The 16,970-nt window shown below is 38.0% G+C and overlaps 6 protein-coding genes across 6 annotated transcripts; 5 read left to right on the forward strand and 1 right to left on the reverse strand.

The window, feature by feature from the left end:
- Nucleotides 1–182: 182 nt before the first annotated feature.
- Nucleotides 183–1,064, forward strand: GCK72_014860 (uncharacterized protein; the record flags this gene model as incomplete). The annotated part of the gene is made up of 2 exons (XM_003108486.2): nt 183–268; nt 317–1,064. 2 exons carry the CDS (start codon nt 183–185, stop codon nt 1,062–1,064), a joined length of 834 nt encoding a protein of 277 aa, XP_003108534.2.
- An 85-nt stretch (nt 1,065–1,149) lies between these two features.
- On the reverse strand, nt 1,150–3,383 carry GCK72_014861 (uncharacterized protein; the record flags this gene model as incomplete). Its single annotated transcript, XM_053730501.1, has 5 exons — nt 1,150–1,293; nt 1,870–1,983; nt 2,028–2,790; nt 2,835–2,950; nt 3,255–3,383. The coding sequence occupies 5 exons, from the start codon at nt 3,381–3,383 to the stop codon at nt 1,150–1,152; spliced, it is 1,266 nt and encodes a 421-aa protein (XP_053585273.1).
- A 3,359-nt stretch (nt 3,384–6,742) lies between these two features.
- Nucleotides 6,743–8,143, forward strand: GCK72_014862 (uncharacterized protein; the record flags this gene model as incomplete). The annotated part of the gene is made up of 1 exon (XM_003108533.2): nt 6,743–8,143. The coding sequence occupies one exon, from the start codon at nt 6,743–6,745 to the stop codon at nt 8,141–8,143; it is 1,401 nt and encodes a 466-aa protein (XP_003108581.2).
- A 1,083-nt stretch (nt 8,144–9,226) lies between these two features.
- Nucleotides 9,227–10,624, forward strand: GCK72_014863 (uncharacterized protein; the record flags this gene model as incomplete). The annotated part of the gene is made up of 8 exons (XM_053730502.1): nt 9,227–9,238; nt 9,283–9,384; nt 9,433–9,492; nt 9,639–9,686; nt 9,838–9,996; nt 10,043–10,147; nt 10,194–10,429; nt 10,474–10,624. The coding sequence occupies 8 exons, from the start codon at nt 9,227–9,229 to the stop codon at nt 10,622–10,624; spliced, it is 873 nt and encodes a 290-aa protein (XP_053585274.1).
- Nucleotides 10,625–11,948: 1,324 nt separating this feature from the next.
- Nucleotides 11,949–12,782, forward strand: GCK72_014864 (uncharacterized protein; the record flags this gene model as incomplete). Its single annotated transcript, XM_003089126.2, has 4 exons — nt 11,949–12,103; nt 12,153–12,235; nt 12,284–12,343; nt 12,643–12,782. The coding sequence occupies 4 exons, from the start codon at nt 11,949–11,951 to the stop codon at nt 12,780–12,782; spliced, it is 438 nt and encodes a 145-aa protein (XP_003089174.2).
- Nucleotides 12,783–14,227: 1,445 nt separating this feature from the next.
- On the forward strand, nt 14,228–16,138 carry GCK72_014865 (uncharacterized protein; the record flags this gene model as incomplete). Its single annotated transcript, XM_053730503.1, has 4 exons — nt 14,228–14,313; nt 14,636–14,890; nt 15,158–15,745; nt 15,979–16,138. 4 exons carry the CDS (start codon nt 14,228–14,230, stop codon nt 16,136–16,138), a joined length of 1,089 nt encoding a protein of 362 aa, XP_053585275.1.
- Between the last annotated feature and the right edge of the window lie 832 nt (nt 16,139–16,970).

Raw genomic sequence — 16,970 nt, forward strand, 5'->3', positions numbered from 1 at the left:
CAATCATTTTCGTAGATAAAAACTTGTCAAAAGAACAGAAGAATGTTATCTTCTCTCTCGGTCATCTTGATAACCGACAATGGTCATTCACTGTCATTATTGTTGTATTGATTTTTCGTTTTCTTTTCTCCATGTTTCTTTTTTTCAATTTAATATTTAAACGTCTATTTTTAGAAACAAAAATGGTGCAAAGGGTAGTAGTTTCTAAATTGTTGAATTCAACTAGACCTCTAGTTTTCGGAATGATTCATGTTCCTGCACTTCCGGGGTAAACTTGATTAAAATTGAAAATTTTGAATACAAATTTTGTTTTCAGAACTCCATCAAACACTCTTCCAATGTCTTCAATTCTGAAAAAGGTTCGAAAAGAAGCGGATACGTATTTTAAGAATGGAGTTGATGGAGTCATTGTGGAGAATATGCATGATGTTCCATACGTGAAACCACCAGCCAGTCCAGAAATAATTAGTTCGATGGCGTTGGCGTCTGATCAATTGGTGAAGTCGAGAGATGCAAATCATCCAGGAGCATTCACTGGAATTCAGATTCTAGCTGCAGCTAATAAAGAGGCTCTTGGAGTGGCTTATTCAACTGGATTAGATTTCATTCGTGCGGAAGGATTCGTGTATTCCCACGTGGCAGATGAAGGATGGATTGATGGATGTGCTGGAAGTCTTTTGAGATATCGATCGTCTCTGAAAGCAGATAACGTGGCAATCTTCACAGATATCAAGAAGAAACATAGTGCTCATTCAGTGACTTCAGATGTCTCGATTCAAGAAATGGCAAAAGATGCAAAATTTAATTGTGCCGATGGAATAATTGTGACTGGAAGTGCGACAGGATGCTCTGCGAGTACAGAAGAAATGAATCAAGTTCTGAAAGTTCAAGAGTTTCCAGTATTGATTGGAAGTGGGATCAATGGATCAAATGCGAGAGATTTCGTGAAAGCTCATGGATTTATTGTTGGATCAGATTTCAAAATTGGAGGAGATTGGAGAAATGATTTGGATTCGTCGAGGATTTCGAAATTTATGAGACATGTCAATTCATTGAAACGATAATTATAAGAAAAGAGATATATTTAGAGAAAATAAAATAATTTTTATCCGTAAAAAGAGTTCTTATGAGATATGAGAAGTTTTGAAACTAGACAGTTGTCACCGAAACAACTCCGTGAATTCCATCTGGACGGGTTCGACTTGAGAGCACTTCTCGAGTCGTTACGAATTCATCCATCACCATTGCTTCTTTTTGGCGGGCCAGTTTCTGTTGAGACATTTGGTAGATTACCTGGAAATGTTGATGAAATCTTTCTAGTCTGCCAGGTTTTTAGACACATGTTGGTCTAAGCAACATTTAGAAGACTTTGATTTACAATTTCGAAAATGTTTTCCTATTAAAAAATGTACTGTTTCTCAAAAATTGTAAAAACGTTGGAGGTTAGCATTCTGCATTGACCAATAAAGGTATTCATTTTTGAATAAAAACTTCGAGATGACGTCCTATATTCACATGTTACGGTTTTATTTTTGTAGTTGGAACATTTTAATTTGGTGTTTTCCGAGTAAGATATGGAGCGTCAATGCTCGGGTTCTTTCAATTTTCCAACTAAAACTGTGCGCTCCCTCCCTTTTCTTTTGATATCTCTTTTTGGGAGACTCGGACAAAAAAATGTCAATTACAAAATTAGAGCTATGGATTTGATCTAATAACTGTACAAAAAGAAAAACTATATGAAAATTGGTGCCTTCGTGATACACACTCAAAGCTGTAAGCTTTCAAATGAAAACTGCAAGTAAAAAACTTTTTTTCTGATCAGTACTCCATATATTTCAAGTTTCATTCAAAATCATCTATAAAACATACCTGCTCAGAAGGATGTGCTTTTTCCATCATTTTCTGTTGCAATTTCATCAATTTCTTCGTTTTCTCCCGCTCCAATATCCGCTTTCTCTCTTCTTTTGTATGGAATCTTCCTAACTGAAAAATGACTCATTGAGCTTGGAAATGTATAAAATTCATACCTTCAACTCGCTCATTGCATCATCATCCGTCGAAATTGGCGCTCTTTCCCTATATAACTGAGCCTCTCTCTTTTTCAGAATCTGACTTCGAATCGGTCGTTTCACAATATATCTCGATCCATCACATCTTCTCTTCACTTTCCATTTGTAATGAACTGTCGTATCACCCAAATCTTTATTCGCCGCCATTCTCTCTTCATCCACTACTTCCTCAATTTCTTCTTCTGGAGCATCTACTTGATATACCTTCGTTTTCGTTTTCGATGATCGGAAGTACTGAGGAACTGGAATACGAAACGAACTTCTCTTTTTCTCTTCTTTCAATACAACTGAATACGAGGGAATTCTGAATCTCTTCGCATAATCTTCTGCTTCTTTTTCCTTCTTTTCACTCTCTTCTTTATTGTTTTTACTCGTCATTTGAATATTTCTGGAAATGGACAATTTCCTCAGACTACTTCCTTTCAATGCTCCAAATACTGCTGACGGTGCTCGGATTATAGATCTCGGAGTCTTCGTAGATGACACCACAGAAGCAATGTCTTCAGGTATTGGAAGTTCTTGATGTGTTCGATGAATCGGTCGATTGATATGTTCTGGACTATCATGTGGAAGTAAAACAACAGTTGGAGGACGAGAGAATAGTGGAAGATTCTGTGGAGGAGGAGGAGGTGCTGGACGACGTTGCACTGCGGGACTCGCCATTTTGACAGTTCTTCGGAGGACTCGAGGTGATTGTTGAGATTGAATCATTTGGGTATTACTAGAATCATTCGGTGAGAATACTGAGTTTTTATGGACACTTACCTGGTTGTTGGCATAAAAACTCCGTCGGGAGTCACTGATACACTCCTACAAGATTCACCTCCGGTGTTGTAAGCAGATGATGTGTCTGCTGCTCCGTTCGGCCAACCAGAGCAACTCTGGAAATTGTGAAGAGTTAGAAAAAGTAGGTGGAGTTAAGTCTGAACTATTTTTTTTAGAAATACTATGTATCAACAAAAAATCAAGAATCACTTTTTCTCTATCAAAAAATTCACTTTGGAGCTTTAAAAATCTCTAGCAAATTCTACTTCAGTACCCAATAAAACATGACTGCTAACACATAAAGCAACCAAATAAAAACTAGAACAATTTAAGCACCTAACACTGGCAATAAATCCAGATCTTCTCCTTCTCCTCCTATCAGTTAACAGATAAACAAGTTCCCTCCCTAAAGTTGTTTACCTGTGACAGGGTGTGCTCCACAATAAGATGTTTATTGAGAAGGCGGTCACATTCGACACGAAGTGAAGCCATTTCTCGATGGAGGATGGCCAGCTTCTCATCGATATCTGGAGATGTGAACGACGCCATTCCTGGAATAAAAATGGAATTGAAATGAGAAAACAAAGAACAAGAAAAAGGAAAAGAGGGGGGAGTAGGAGGTGTTGAGAAGATGGATAGACATCAAGATTCAAGATGACAGAGGCCACCTGCACTCTACTCGAATTGGGGAGTCAAGAAGGAAGAAACGATAAATTAGTGGAATTGGCTCATAAAGAAGAAGAACAAGAAGAAAGCGAAAAAACGAGGTTTTGACCGATATAAAATATGAAGAAAAGAAGAAGAGAAGAAGGGGGAGCAAGTGGAAAAGATCCCTCTCTCCTGTCAACTTCTCAATGACAACTTTCGAGAGAAACGGAGAGAGAGAATTGTTAAACCGAGAAAGTCTATCGGCACGTCGTAAATCTCGAATTGCAACACTTGCGTCACTTCAATTCGCAATTAATTTTCACATTTTGCCCTCCCTCCGAACACTTGCCAAGCCACTCTCTCTCCTTCATATTCATTTATCATTTTCAAATCAGAATGACTCTGAGAAGAAGAGAAAGAACAATAGAACAAGAACTGGGAGGAATCAACTTGTAATCTTTTTTATTCTTGTTTTCACACCTTCCTCTCTCGACACCTGACACCTTGAATCGAGAGGAGATATCAAAACTTTGATATCGGAAAGAAGGAGGAGAAGGTATTGGATTTCCTAGAAAAAAATCCGAAAAGACAAAAAGTGTGAGGTTATTTTTATTATAAGTGCAAACAGTAACGATGTTTTGATCACAAGGTGGAGAATTTGGAAACATATTTAGAAATTCCAGTTTTCCAGAATTTATTGGGAGAGAGTGTCTGAAAAGGGGACAGAACTGGAAGAGCATTCTAGACAAAGATTTCAGATATTGGTACCTAAATTTTTTGGGGAAGGATTTTCGAATTTTCAGAAAACGAGACAATTTGAGATCTTCCTTTCAAGAAAATTATATTTTGAAAATATAAATCTTGGCTCTGTTAAACTTTTTATACAAAATCTGGAACGGTTCGAAAAACAGGCTCTTAATACTTTTGTCAGTTTTTCAGAAGATTCATAATATTTTCAAAAGTTTAAAAAGTGTTATACTATTCGTCTTTTTCCCAACAAAAGTACTAAAATCCTAACATCATCTGGTTCTGAGTCAACTCTTTTTCAAAAATTCAGAAATGCTCGAGTATGAGAAAGGGGATAATTGAATTGGTTTTCGTCTGGAGATGCCTTCGCTTCTTGCCGATTTGTTTGCCATTTTGACGGCGACGACGGAGAGGACGATGATGAAAAAAGAAGGGAAAAAATGAAATGGGTATTACGAGAAAAAGAGTCCAGAAACACATGTGAGGAGGACACGAAACCGGGACGGCGCCAGGCAGAAAAATTGAAGAAGAAGAAGAAACAGAAGAAGGGACAGGAAAGGATGAATCAGAAGAAGGGGTCTTCAGGGAGCAAAGGAATGCTCTAATGTGTCGATGATAGTGTGCGCAAGCGTAGACTCATCAATCATTTTGTTGTTCAGTTGACTTTGGAAAACTCTTTTTAAACGGAGGAAGAGGACATAAAAAAGAAGGAGAAAGAAGGAATATGTGACATTATGTAGAAGAGAATGGGGAAGGAAACACAATTGGGTGATGGGGAGAAGCAGGGAATGACAACATTTCAATATGTTAATTGGGTGGGTAGAGAGAGGTGTGGAAATGAAATAGTATGAAGGTTCAGAGAGAGAGAAGAGATAGATGGGTGTTCATTTTTCGAGGAATGGAAGTAGAAGGTGAAACTTCAATTGGGGATAGAGGAGCCCGATGTGCTCTAATCGAACGAAACTAGGCTTGATTGAAGACATTCGAGATGATCCAGGTGTGATTCACACCAGTTGTAACTTGAATTAGTATGAGAAGTTCTGATCCTGAAAAGCAAAAACGAAAACGATGTAGAGACCTTAATTCTAAACTATCTACAGTTACACTTTAAAATTTACTGACAGAGTAGAAAGGTTGTTTTACAAGGGAAGTACACGACGGACCGAGTTAAACTTTTTCTTTACATTGGACCATAGGTAATTTCGACCCTGAGGATTTCAAATCTGCAAGAAAAATTTGCAAAAAGTTCCTCTGGGCCGAGTTATGAGCCATCAAACTTTTTCTATGGTTAACCATTTTACCACGATGCCTACGGTCTGCCGAAGTCTCTTCCACAGCATAACCTCACGTTTTCCAACCATCGGTAGCGCAGGGGTTGTGCGCGCACATGATTAACCATAGCAAAAGTTCGATGGATCATAACTCGGTCCAGAGGAACATTTTGCATATTTTTCTTGCAGATTTGAAATCCTCAGGGTTGAAATTACCTATGGTCAAATCTATAGAAATAATTCAACTCGGTCCGTCGTGTACTTCCCTTGTGAGGAAAAACTGTTTGAGAAATGTTCCTAGGCGCCAGGACGATGTTGATTCGAATCAATTATGGTACCAGTCTGTGTAGTCTGACAAGTGTAGTCTGAGTTGTCAAGCGGCAGATTGAAAAATTTTGGAGTTCAGGTGCATACAGGAGAGTCCGTTTACAACGTAAAATCTAATCATATCCAGTTAGGTATCTGATAGCCACTAATCTGAAGTTGAACTTCCTTCCATACATATTCTACCACCACTCACTTCCGGTCACTTCCCATCAACTCTGTCTATAATTCTTTGAACCCAACAAGCCTGAAAATCACATGAGACGTTGCCGCTCCCAGGTTTACGAAACAAAAAATTATCAGTTTGCAGCTTAATTCTTATCAGTTGAAGAGGAGTCTGTTGGGCACAAATTGTGTGGGTGGACGAGAAGGAAAGAATCAAAAAACACAACAAAAATGCACCTAATGAAAGAGTTAAGCTGATAGGAAGGACTAGGAAAGGATCAAGAGTTGAGAAGACGACAACAAGTAAACATTATGACGTTTCATTCGTTTTATTTCAGATTGATTACAGAATTCCATAACGTCATCTTCCGATTTTAATTTTTGCCACACCTAGACAAATGCCCATAATTGTCAAATGTCATTGACAATAATTGTCACAACACAAACGCCTTCTTCCCACCTTCACTATGTGGGTGTTCTTCTTCCATCTGCCGTCACTAAATTCCTCTAACCCACAACTTTTCCCTTATCATCCAACTCTTGACCTACTCTCCTTTACAGATAAGAAGTAACAAATAGAACAAGGCGGCGCTTGAAATGACGCTTTCCGCCCAGAAGAGCCGGAAGGCGAGATCATGTGAAATGGTAAACAAGGATAGTATAAAAAGAAGAAGAAGAAGAGCTGGAATATCAAATCATCCAGTCTTCTTTCTTCTTCTTTTTCTTCACTCAACTCATCTTTTCTTTTTCAGAATGAAGCTCAAATTGACAATCCTGCTTGCATTGGTTGGTGCCGCATTTGCTGCTCCATCTGACCTTCGTCGTGGACATCATCATCACCACCATCATGGCCACAAGACAAAGGCACCTCGTACCACAAAGGGAACTACCACATTGACTCCACCGATCACTACTGAAGTTCCGATTGTCGCTTCTTCATCTGCTCCTATTGATGCATCATCTATTAATCCAATTATTGTATCAGATGCACCATCTTCATTGGCTCCTCAACCATCTGATGAGCCAGCGTCATCTGGAGCACCAAGTACAGCTGAACCAGTAGTCTCTTCCGAGGGACCGTCTTCAGCACCAGTTGAGCCATCAGAGGATCCGTCTTCATCAGAGCCAGCCAGCTCAGCACAACCTTCTGATGAGCCACAACCATCCGGACCTCCATCTCCTGGGCCTGTTGATCCATCCGACGAACCTCAACCATCAGGGCCACCAAGTCCTCCAGAGCCATCCGAGCAGCCGAATCCATCAGGACCTCCATCGCCGGGACCAGTTGATCCATCTGATGGACCACAGCCACCAAATCCACCAGGCCCCCCGGGACCATCTGATGAACCATCTCCATCCGGACCACCGTCTCCTGGGCCTGTTGAACCATCAGAGAATCCGCAACCATCTGGACCACCAGCCCCGTCAGACGAACCTGAGCCATCTGTTGGCCCTTCTGAAGAACCTCAACCTTCTGGACCACCATCGCCAGGACCAGTTAAACCATCAGAAAATCCACAACCATCAGGCCCACCAAGCCCTCCAGTTCCATCTGATGAGCCCCAGCCATCAGGACCACCGGCTCCATCTGATCAACCCGAGCCGTCGGTTGGCCCCTCCGCAGAACCACAACCGTCAGGACCACCTTCTCCGGGACCAGTAGAACCATCAGAGAATCCACAACCATCCGGCCCTCCAGCACCATCTGATGAACCAGAACCATCTGGACCACCATCTCCGGGACCGGTCGAACCATCTGATGAGCCTTCTCCATCTGGCCCACCGGCTCCATCCGACGAACCAGAACCATCCGTTGCCCCTTCTGATGAACCCCAGCCATCCGGACCTCCATCTCCAGGACCAGTTGAACCATCAGAAGAGCCTCAACCGTCTGCTGCCCCTTCTGATGAACCCCAGCCATCCGGTCCACCAAGTCCTCCAGGACCACCAGGACCCCCAACAAGACGCCCTGGCCCACCAACACGTCGTCCTCCACCACCACCTCCACCAACTCGTCGTCCACCTCCTCCACCACCAACCCGTCCACCAGGACCACCAGGACCACCACATCATCATGGACATGGACATCATCACGGACATCATCATGGCCACCATCATGGACGTGGATCAGCAGAGGAAGAAGTTCAAGTTTAATTTATTTTTATTCTTTGTAAACTTTGTAAAAACTGTAAATTGTGTAAATTGTGTACAAAAATAAAAGAATGATTGAGAACAATAAAACAGTTACATGTTTTCGGAGGGATTAGATGTAGAAAAAAAGGGGAAAAGAACTGCAATAAAAAAGAGAAGTGAAGAGGAATAGTGATCAATTGAAAAAGACATTTTCAATAGTTTTTTTCTTGGCTCCGATTATTTTGTTCCGGAAATTCAAACTGGTTTAAGAGCTGTTGGAAAGAGAAAAAAAAATGAACTCAACCTTTTTGTTGTCGGATTGATTTCGGGTCAGGAACAAGCTCGTTCTTCAATATTTTAGAAAACAAGCTTCTATGTTATTTCAAATTGCAAGCCATGAAATCGTTTCCAAGATGGCTACATCTAAAATTTTATAAATATGGAATTTCTGATTCTTGAAGGTTTCGAAAGCAGAGGGTTTGGATGAAGGTTGTTCTGGTTTCTTCTAAATCTACAGTAATCTGATGTGATGTGGCTTCAAGAAAAGTTTGATAGTTTTTAGACAGCTATCTTGTTTTCAACTGCGATTTCAGTTTACTAAGTTGAGAATTCTGAATCTTGTATCAATTCTCAGACATTTGTCAATCCCATATTCAACAGAGAACACTCTAAATCCTCAAAGAATTCTAACAGAATAACTTATAAGTCTAAAAGAGAACTATTTTCAAAGAAGAAAAAAGAAAGAAAAACAGAGATTCGCTCCTCTTCTCGATCCACTCCTCTGAATCGTTTTCAATTGGCCGAAAGAAATCAAACGAGACATTAAAAAGAGACTTCAGAGGCCAAGTGTCGTAAAGTTTGGGGAGCAGAAAATGAATGAGCTTGTTCGTCGGAAAAAAGACGGATCTATCTGAATCTCTTCGTCTCAAATAGTCTCTCGATGAGACCAATTGTCATCACGTTCGACGGGAAAAAAGAATGAAAGAAACATTTTCGAAGTGACGTGTCTTCTCCCCTTACAACAACAAAAAATGTTGCATTTTCGACAGAAAAAGTATCATTTCTTATCGTTTCACTTCTCAAGAACACTTCATTTTTCACCCAATGGATGCTTTCGTGAGATTTCAGTCTGTGAACAGTAAGACCCTTCTAAAATACAGGCGAAATCCCGTCTCGATTCAATTTTCAACGGAAAAAAGTCACCACCATACGATCTTGCGGAGGTTTCCGAACACATTTGTACAGTGAAAAAAGATGAAGGAGTGGGTTAATCAAGAGGGAAATAAGAGGAAAAAAGAGATGATTTTCAGCTTGGATTGGAGTTGAAAAATCTGATGGTTGTCACTATAACTTACAATAGTCCATGTCATGTGAGTCAAAAACTGGAACCTTTGAAAGGTGTCAGAGGGTATCCGATGGTTTCAAATTTGGCAGGATTTCTAGAACTCATAAACCACAAACTTATTTTTTTGATTAACAATTTTTTTTTCAATTTCCCAATCATTTTCGTTTTCAGGGTCAACTCAAAGTAGGAGATGTCTTACTTTGTCTCAATGGAATTCAGGTTACTGGTCAGGATAAGATGGGAAAGTATGAACATTTCTCTCTACTTCAATTTTAGTTCTAAATTTCAGATTAATTCAAACAATATTTAATGGACAATTAACAACAAAGGTCTGGCGTGCTTCTGACGCGTTTCACATATTTCATTGCAGATGACTATAAAAGTGTTACGTTTCAAACGACATATTTCCCGGCCGACATCGTTCCCACCCCTCTATAAACATGAGGGATTTACGAATGATACTTTAGTTTTGTATAATCTGAAAGGATATTTTCATTTGGGATTAGATATTAAGGAATTGGATGGAAAGGTTTGAATTGGGAAGAGAGATTCAGAAGAATTTAAGACATGTTCAGCTGATCGTTTGTGATTTCGTCGAGAACTCGTTGGCTGATATCACTTTCAGTTTGGGAGAATCGATTTTAGATGTGGATGGAGAGAAGATAACTACGTGTGCGGCGGTAATCTTTCCTCAGAAGGAAATGCCCCTTTCATGCCTTCTTTCAGTTCAATGATCGTGTTCGAAAATCTCTGGAAATCCGAAATTTCTGTTTAATAACCGTTGAAGTTCCATCAACTGATCCGTTGAAAAATTTGTTGAGAAATCAAATATCGAAAGCAGTGAAAGATGCGGCGAGAGTGAATAAGTTACCTCCGGATGCAGTTGCGTTTCTAGCAGAAGGGCTTGCTGTTTTCAAGAAATTGGAGAGAGAGCCACTGAAAACTGTTTGGATGGGAGATAGGTAATCATCAAGTTGGTGAGCATTCACATTAATGTAAGATTCAGACATGGTAAGGGGGGTACGAGTGAGAATGGAAATCATCTGAAAATGGAGGACAAAGTGAAGGAGACAGATGTACCAACTGGATGGAATTCTCGTCTTTTTGTGAGACTTCCCCCGATGAAAACGTTTGAAACAGAGAATCTTCCGCAATAAATTAGTGTTTCTTTGAATAATATTTTTGAGAATAAAGTGTATTTTAATTTTCAACATTTGAGATTATCAGACACGTGATGAAATGTTCAATACTTGATTTCAATTTAAAGTGAACTCTGTTCAGTTGTCAGTTTTACTGAAAATTTTAACTCCAATTCCATGTTTTTTCTTGGTTTTTTCCAGCTGAAAATTCGTGATTCATTTAAAAATATGGCTTTTCATGATTTCACTATAGTGTGTATACACCCGCTCAAAGTAAACCCATTCCTCTCGAAAACTGCAAAACGAACACTTTTTCATCCGAAACTGAACCATTATTCTTCGCGCATTTTGCAATCACGAGTTTCTTTGAGTCATCGTTTCAAAAAGTTCAAGAACGGATCATGTTTCTGTAGTTTCCAGAAAAAGTTCCGGATCGTTCAATAAAACAAAACGAATAAAAAACAATCAAAAGCGGAAGTTGATCATAAAAAGTTCACGGAAACATCAAATCACTTAGTATAAAATAACCAAAAGGTGTCAACTGAAATCACAGAAGACATCTTATTCTTCTATCTTTGAAAATGAACTTCTATTCTCTTTTCATCATGATCGCATTCATTCTCTCAATGGCTTCTGCTCATAGATGTCGTCACGGAGGCGGTGGAAGAGGAAACGGTGGATATGGAGGTGGATCTGGAAGTGGAGAGATCGTCATGATTGGAGCTGAGAGACCTAAGAACTGATAACTTTTCGTTTTGTCTTGATGATAATAAAGTGTTGAGCATTCATTTTTCGAATCGTTGCTTTCAAATTAGTTTGACTATAAAATATGAGGTACCAAAAAGTACGGTTGTCAAGTCCCAATCGTAAGTCCTCTTTCCTCAAAATTCAAACTTCTCATCTGAGATTTTCTTGGCCAGAACCAGATACAAACTAAAAAAGAATAGGACGTTTTGTACTTTACACAGTCAGAAGACATCGCCCCCACTTTTTTCACCAAGATTGCCTTTTTGATGACGTAAAAGATGATTCAGAATCAGTTCATTCTTCTGAACCCTTCGGAAAAACCACACCTAAGAATCTAGTACTTTGATATCAATTGTAATAATTTCTAAACTTTTGAATCTTTTCTCCAGACTTCTCTGCCTTTATCTTGCATACTAATTTTTCCAAAATGTCGCCTCTGGCTCTTCTGATTAACTCCCCTCCAAAAGACTCTTCTCACATGACCGAATTCGTATAAAACTCTAGCGGAGTCTACGGCAGAAAGAGTTGATTAGTTGATAAAAGGTCTCTCTTCACTTTCATTCTTTCTCTTCTTTCTCCCTCAATCATGACGAAAATGAATCGTTATACCGTAGAAGACAAAGAATATTATCTGAATCTGATGAGATCATCTCCCGCGAAGAAACCGCCTGAAATCTATAGAGATGAGATAAAAAAGAATAACAAATGTCCAGATGTGAAGACGCTTCGTCGTTGGCAACAAGTCCATTTGTAAGTTCAAAACGTTGAATAGAGAAAGAAAGAACTTGACTCATTCCAGGGGCTCTTATGAAATCCCAAAAAGAAAAACGAAGAAAGTTCGATCCAAGACATCTGAAGAACCAGAGGAAACCCTATCAGCTCGTAAGTCATTTGAAATGAATCTAGTTTTCAATAATTCTGAAATTTCAGCAGTACCACCTGTGGACTATAACCCACTCATCACGCAAATGTTTTTTCTCTATCTCATCGGTAAGATTTTCAAATGTATTGAAAAATCGTTTCAAATTGTAAAGAATCTTTGGAGTTTCCGAAAAACAAAACATTCTAAAATTCTTGTGGTACCAAAAAGTGTAGTTATGACGCTTTCAGATCCCAGTTTGCGTCATTTTTCAAAATCAATTTTTTTTTCAAAAAAATAGAAACGTTAACTTTTTTGGGGTCACTGTTCAGAATTTTCGCGCGTTCCGACTATGAAATTATTTTATGAAATTTTCGAAGGTTTCAGAAATGTAATTAAAATTTCAGTCATTGAATTCTTCGATTTTCAGCTCAAATTCAACCAAATCTTCCAATCGAATTCCTCCTCTTCCCGGGACCAGTCCGACAAGCAGTGCTAGCTGCATCAATGAACAATCTGACTCAAAACGTTGTGAACCCAAATAATCAAAATCCTCCACCAAATAACTGATAATAATTCCACTCTTCCACATCAAATCTATTCCGGCTTGGGACCAGACATTCTATTCGATTTTGATTTGGCAAATCTCCATTCTCAATTCTGTAATTCTCTTAGTTTCTTCTCAAATTATCTTTTGATCTCAGAATAACTATCTCAATGCCCGTTTTATTCTGGAAATTACCTTTTCCATTTAAATTTAAATTTTTAAATTTTTAAGTCTATTTCAATATTTTTTTTAATTAAAAATGTCATTTACTTCAAAATAAGTCCCTTCCTTCCTGTCTCTAAAACGACTCGAAAACTTCAGAAAAATGAAAAAGTAAATCTTTTTCGAATAATTCATTACGTTTTCCCATAGATACTATTATTCTGTAAGGAAGTAAACAACAATACTTCTCTAAAAAAGAAAATACATAGATTTAATCAGAACTTTGTAATTGGAGTCATAATTCAGTTCGATCACTCAATTTTAATTTAATTTCTTTATTTCATCGAAGGGCGGAAACCACTGAAACGAGAAAATGGAATGGTTTTAGAATTTACATGTAAGAGATGGTTAGTAAAAAGAGAAAGAATAAATACATAATGATAATGGGCCTATTCTAGCGGTAGCAAAAAAAAAAAAGCAAAAACTACTTTTTAATAAAGAAAAAATAGTTTTCTGCACTTTTTGCTACCTCGAGATTAGCTCCACTATCCATAGGAGGTAAAGTAAAGTTAATGATTTGTTGGGTTTAATGACAGGAAATGATTGAGATCATATTTACATATTCTGCTCTTAAAGACAGCTGTGCTCGGTTTAACCGGAAACACCAATTCTGATAAAGAATTCCAACAACGGAGAACTCTATTAGAGAGTATTTGAGAAGATAATTTATTCGAGTTGGTAGTTAGAGATTTGAGATAATATCTATGCCGTCTTAGTCTTGAATGACTCAATGTGTCGTATACTTTGGACCATCAATATTGTGTCTTCTTTTGAGAAAACATCATCTAAAAGGGAACGCCGACAGAGCCTAAGCTGGTTAATTAATAAAACTGATAAAATATTTCTGTTCATCAGGCCGCAATTACAGTAACCAGCTGGAGAGGAAGGGATGGAAAAGGGAAAAAATACGAAACAGTTGCGCAATTTATGACAACTATCCCGCTTTTATTCAACACTTGTGCGGCTCTAACGCAGCCGGAGTATACTCTACGATTACCTGCTGCGTTAGTGTTGCGCTACTGTAGCAGGAAGTACCCGAGATTGTTCTCTGTCACCCAATATTCTTCGATTGACCCCTCCGTTTCCTCGTCCGCCAGATGGTACACAGAGAGCCTGCCAGACCCCTCATTTTCTTCACTGTCTTTGCGTAACCTCTCCTCTTCCTCTGTGACCAAGACCTCATTCATTTTCGCCTATTGATTACCAGATACTGCCTGTTCTGTCTGGCGAAGCTTCCAGCTGAAGAATGGTCGCACCATCCAAATTCCCCTTTTTGCACTTGCCGCACCTTGCAAGAAATGAAGTCTTGAGACAGTTGACTCCATTCGAAATGTAAGTTGAACTCGAAACATTTCATGTAAAATCAAGTGTAGAGTTCCGTTAGACCTATTGGACCTATGCGTGTTCATTTTATCATCGTATGGTCTTTGAATTTATGAACCCCAAGAAACGATTTTCAAGTTTTTAGGTTGACGAATTTATTTAAAATCGGTTTTGTTTAAACAGCAACCATATTCATCATCGAATGATCATTCAGTAATTCAATAAGAATTCAAGTTGAGTATAATATGTCTTCATGAATATTATTACCATAAATCACCTTTTGAAGTCTTTTTTGTATGAACGTTTTCAGAATTATATTGTCTCTATGCAGTAAATCCGCAAACAAGCTATGCAAGAGCATTCAGAAGAGAGCAACTAATGGTGGATGTTGCGGAAATGGAAACAGAATCGAACTGAAACTTTCATCAAAGAATGAGATCACATTAAAGTTCCGTGATCTACGACTAACTACATGGAGTTTCTATTTCGATGATTCAATTGATTCCAGAAGTTTTAAAGTTATGAAAGACTTGTATACTTACTCGTGGACACCTAGTGAGGATCAAGTGAAATATATAATCTTTTGGTTAGTTTGATTACAATGAACACGTTTTAGGTATTCAAATATTTATCTGAAACACTGGCAATTCATTTCTGAAAAGAATTCATTTCTGAAAAGATCCTATCTTTGAAAGAGAAAGGTACATTTTTCAAAATCGATAGATCGTTAAAGTGGGCGGAGCGAAACGGCGTATGACATAAAATTCATTGAACCATTGTTACCAAAGTATTTTAAAAGCTATAAAAACTAGTCTGAAATTCAAGAAAAGTGTAGTAACTTTTGTAATTTTAGGAATGAACGAACTCGTCTCGACCACAATCTACGGTTATTTACTACCGGACCTGACAATATTGATGTGATCGAAAGATGGGTATTGTATCTATTGGATTTGTTCAATGCTTCGTTGGACAAACTGCATTTGAACTCACAATATTTTGGAATCGAGGAAAACAAAAGAATTATTAATACTTTCGGAACGGAGGGTTCTGTGACGACATTTGTTTTGGAAAATGGCAATGTAAAAGGAAAAGAAGATGAAGAATTGATTCGTTGGATATTGGAGAACCAACCTGCTAGAAGGCATCTTAAACTCAATTTCCTTCCTAATGAGGGATTTAGATTCGACTTCAATACATTCAAATACTATTTTTGGGACATAACAATTGAGAACTCAAAATGGATTTCCTTGGAACAAACTTTTGATATTAACTCAATGGCGATCGAACTACTTGGATCCAGCTTTACAAACAACGAATTCAAGATAATAATGAACAAATGGAAGAACGGATGGAATCCGAACTGGTCTTCAATGAAAATTGAATTCAGTGAAACTTTGGATATTGAAAACTTCGTCAATGAACATTTGTTCGAAAACGAGGGGTAAGTGATAGTTTATCAGCCTGCCACAAAACTCAGCATTGAAAAAATCACTAACTAGTCTCATTGGCTATGAATTTTTTTGACCAGTTTCCTAGGAATATTTTGATATTAAAACATATCATGATTAGTGCTTGATGCATGTGCCGCGATATGTTTGAGCAAGACGTACACAGTCTGATGAATTATTGTAACACGATAGACGTGGAAACAAACCTATATGAATATTTTTACAGAGATCCTGATCTAAAACCATTCGTACTTTCAAATATTTTTCGTTTGCTTCCTGGTAATGAGAATACAATTGTTTACAATGTTACACGGTCAGATAATACCGTCATTACAATTCGAATCAAAGAGAACTTTGCAGACTTCTTTTTGTATAATTTACGTTAGCCATATGCCAGTAACACTAATAAGTAGGCATTATTGTTAAGAATATCCAGCCTACTTTTTAAAAAATGTTGTTTTAATTTTCAGTTTCTGTTCTAAATAATTCTTCCAACTAAATACAAACTACAAGAAACGAGGTTTTTCTGATTTCCCCACAATTCTATTTTATTTTTACTGTAATCTTATTTCCTAATTATCACGAATTCCATTGTAAAAAATATGTATGTATTTATTCCCCAATTTCCGTGAATCGTATTCGTTCTTATCTTATTTTTCACAATTTCTTCAAACTTTTAAAATAAATAAATAAGTATTCCCAGAGAAATTGACATCGTGGATCTTCAAAACGACATACCGTAAAAACTCTATTTCAGGTGCATGTCAGAAATTATCTGATTTGACATTTTATTCAATTTTGATTAGACAAATCGTTCATTCTCAATTCTGTAATTCCCATAGTTTCTTCTCAAATTATCTCCTTGTTTGTGATCTCTGAATAATTCATTCAATTATCTAAATGCCCCCTTTTTTCTTAAACTTATCTTTCCATTAAAATTTAAACTTTCTAATCTTTTCAGAATTTCTATTTCAATATTTTCTAAATTAAAAATGTCATGTACACATATGCAACACTTGTGCGGCTCTAAGGCAGCAGGAGTTACGAATAACTGCTGCGTTAGTGTTGCGTTACTGTAGCAGAAAGTACCCGAGATTGTTCTCTGTCATCCAATATTCTTCGATTGACCCCTTCGTTTCCTAGTCGACCAGACGGTACACAGAGAGCCTGTCAGACCCCTCATTATTTTCTTCACTGTCTTCACGTAACCTCTCTCCT

The sequence above is a fragment of the Caenorhabditis remanei genome, chromosome IV (genome assembly GCF_010183535.1).
Source record: "Caenorhabditis remanei strain PX506 chromosome IV, whole genome shotgun sequence".
Classification (NCBI taxonomy): domain Eukaryota; kingdom Metazoa; phylum Nematoda; class Chromadorea; order Rhabditida; family Rhabditidae; genus Caenorhabditis; species Caenorhabditis remanei.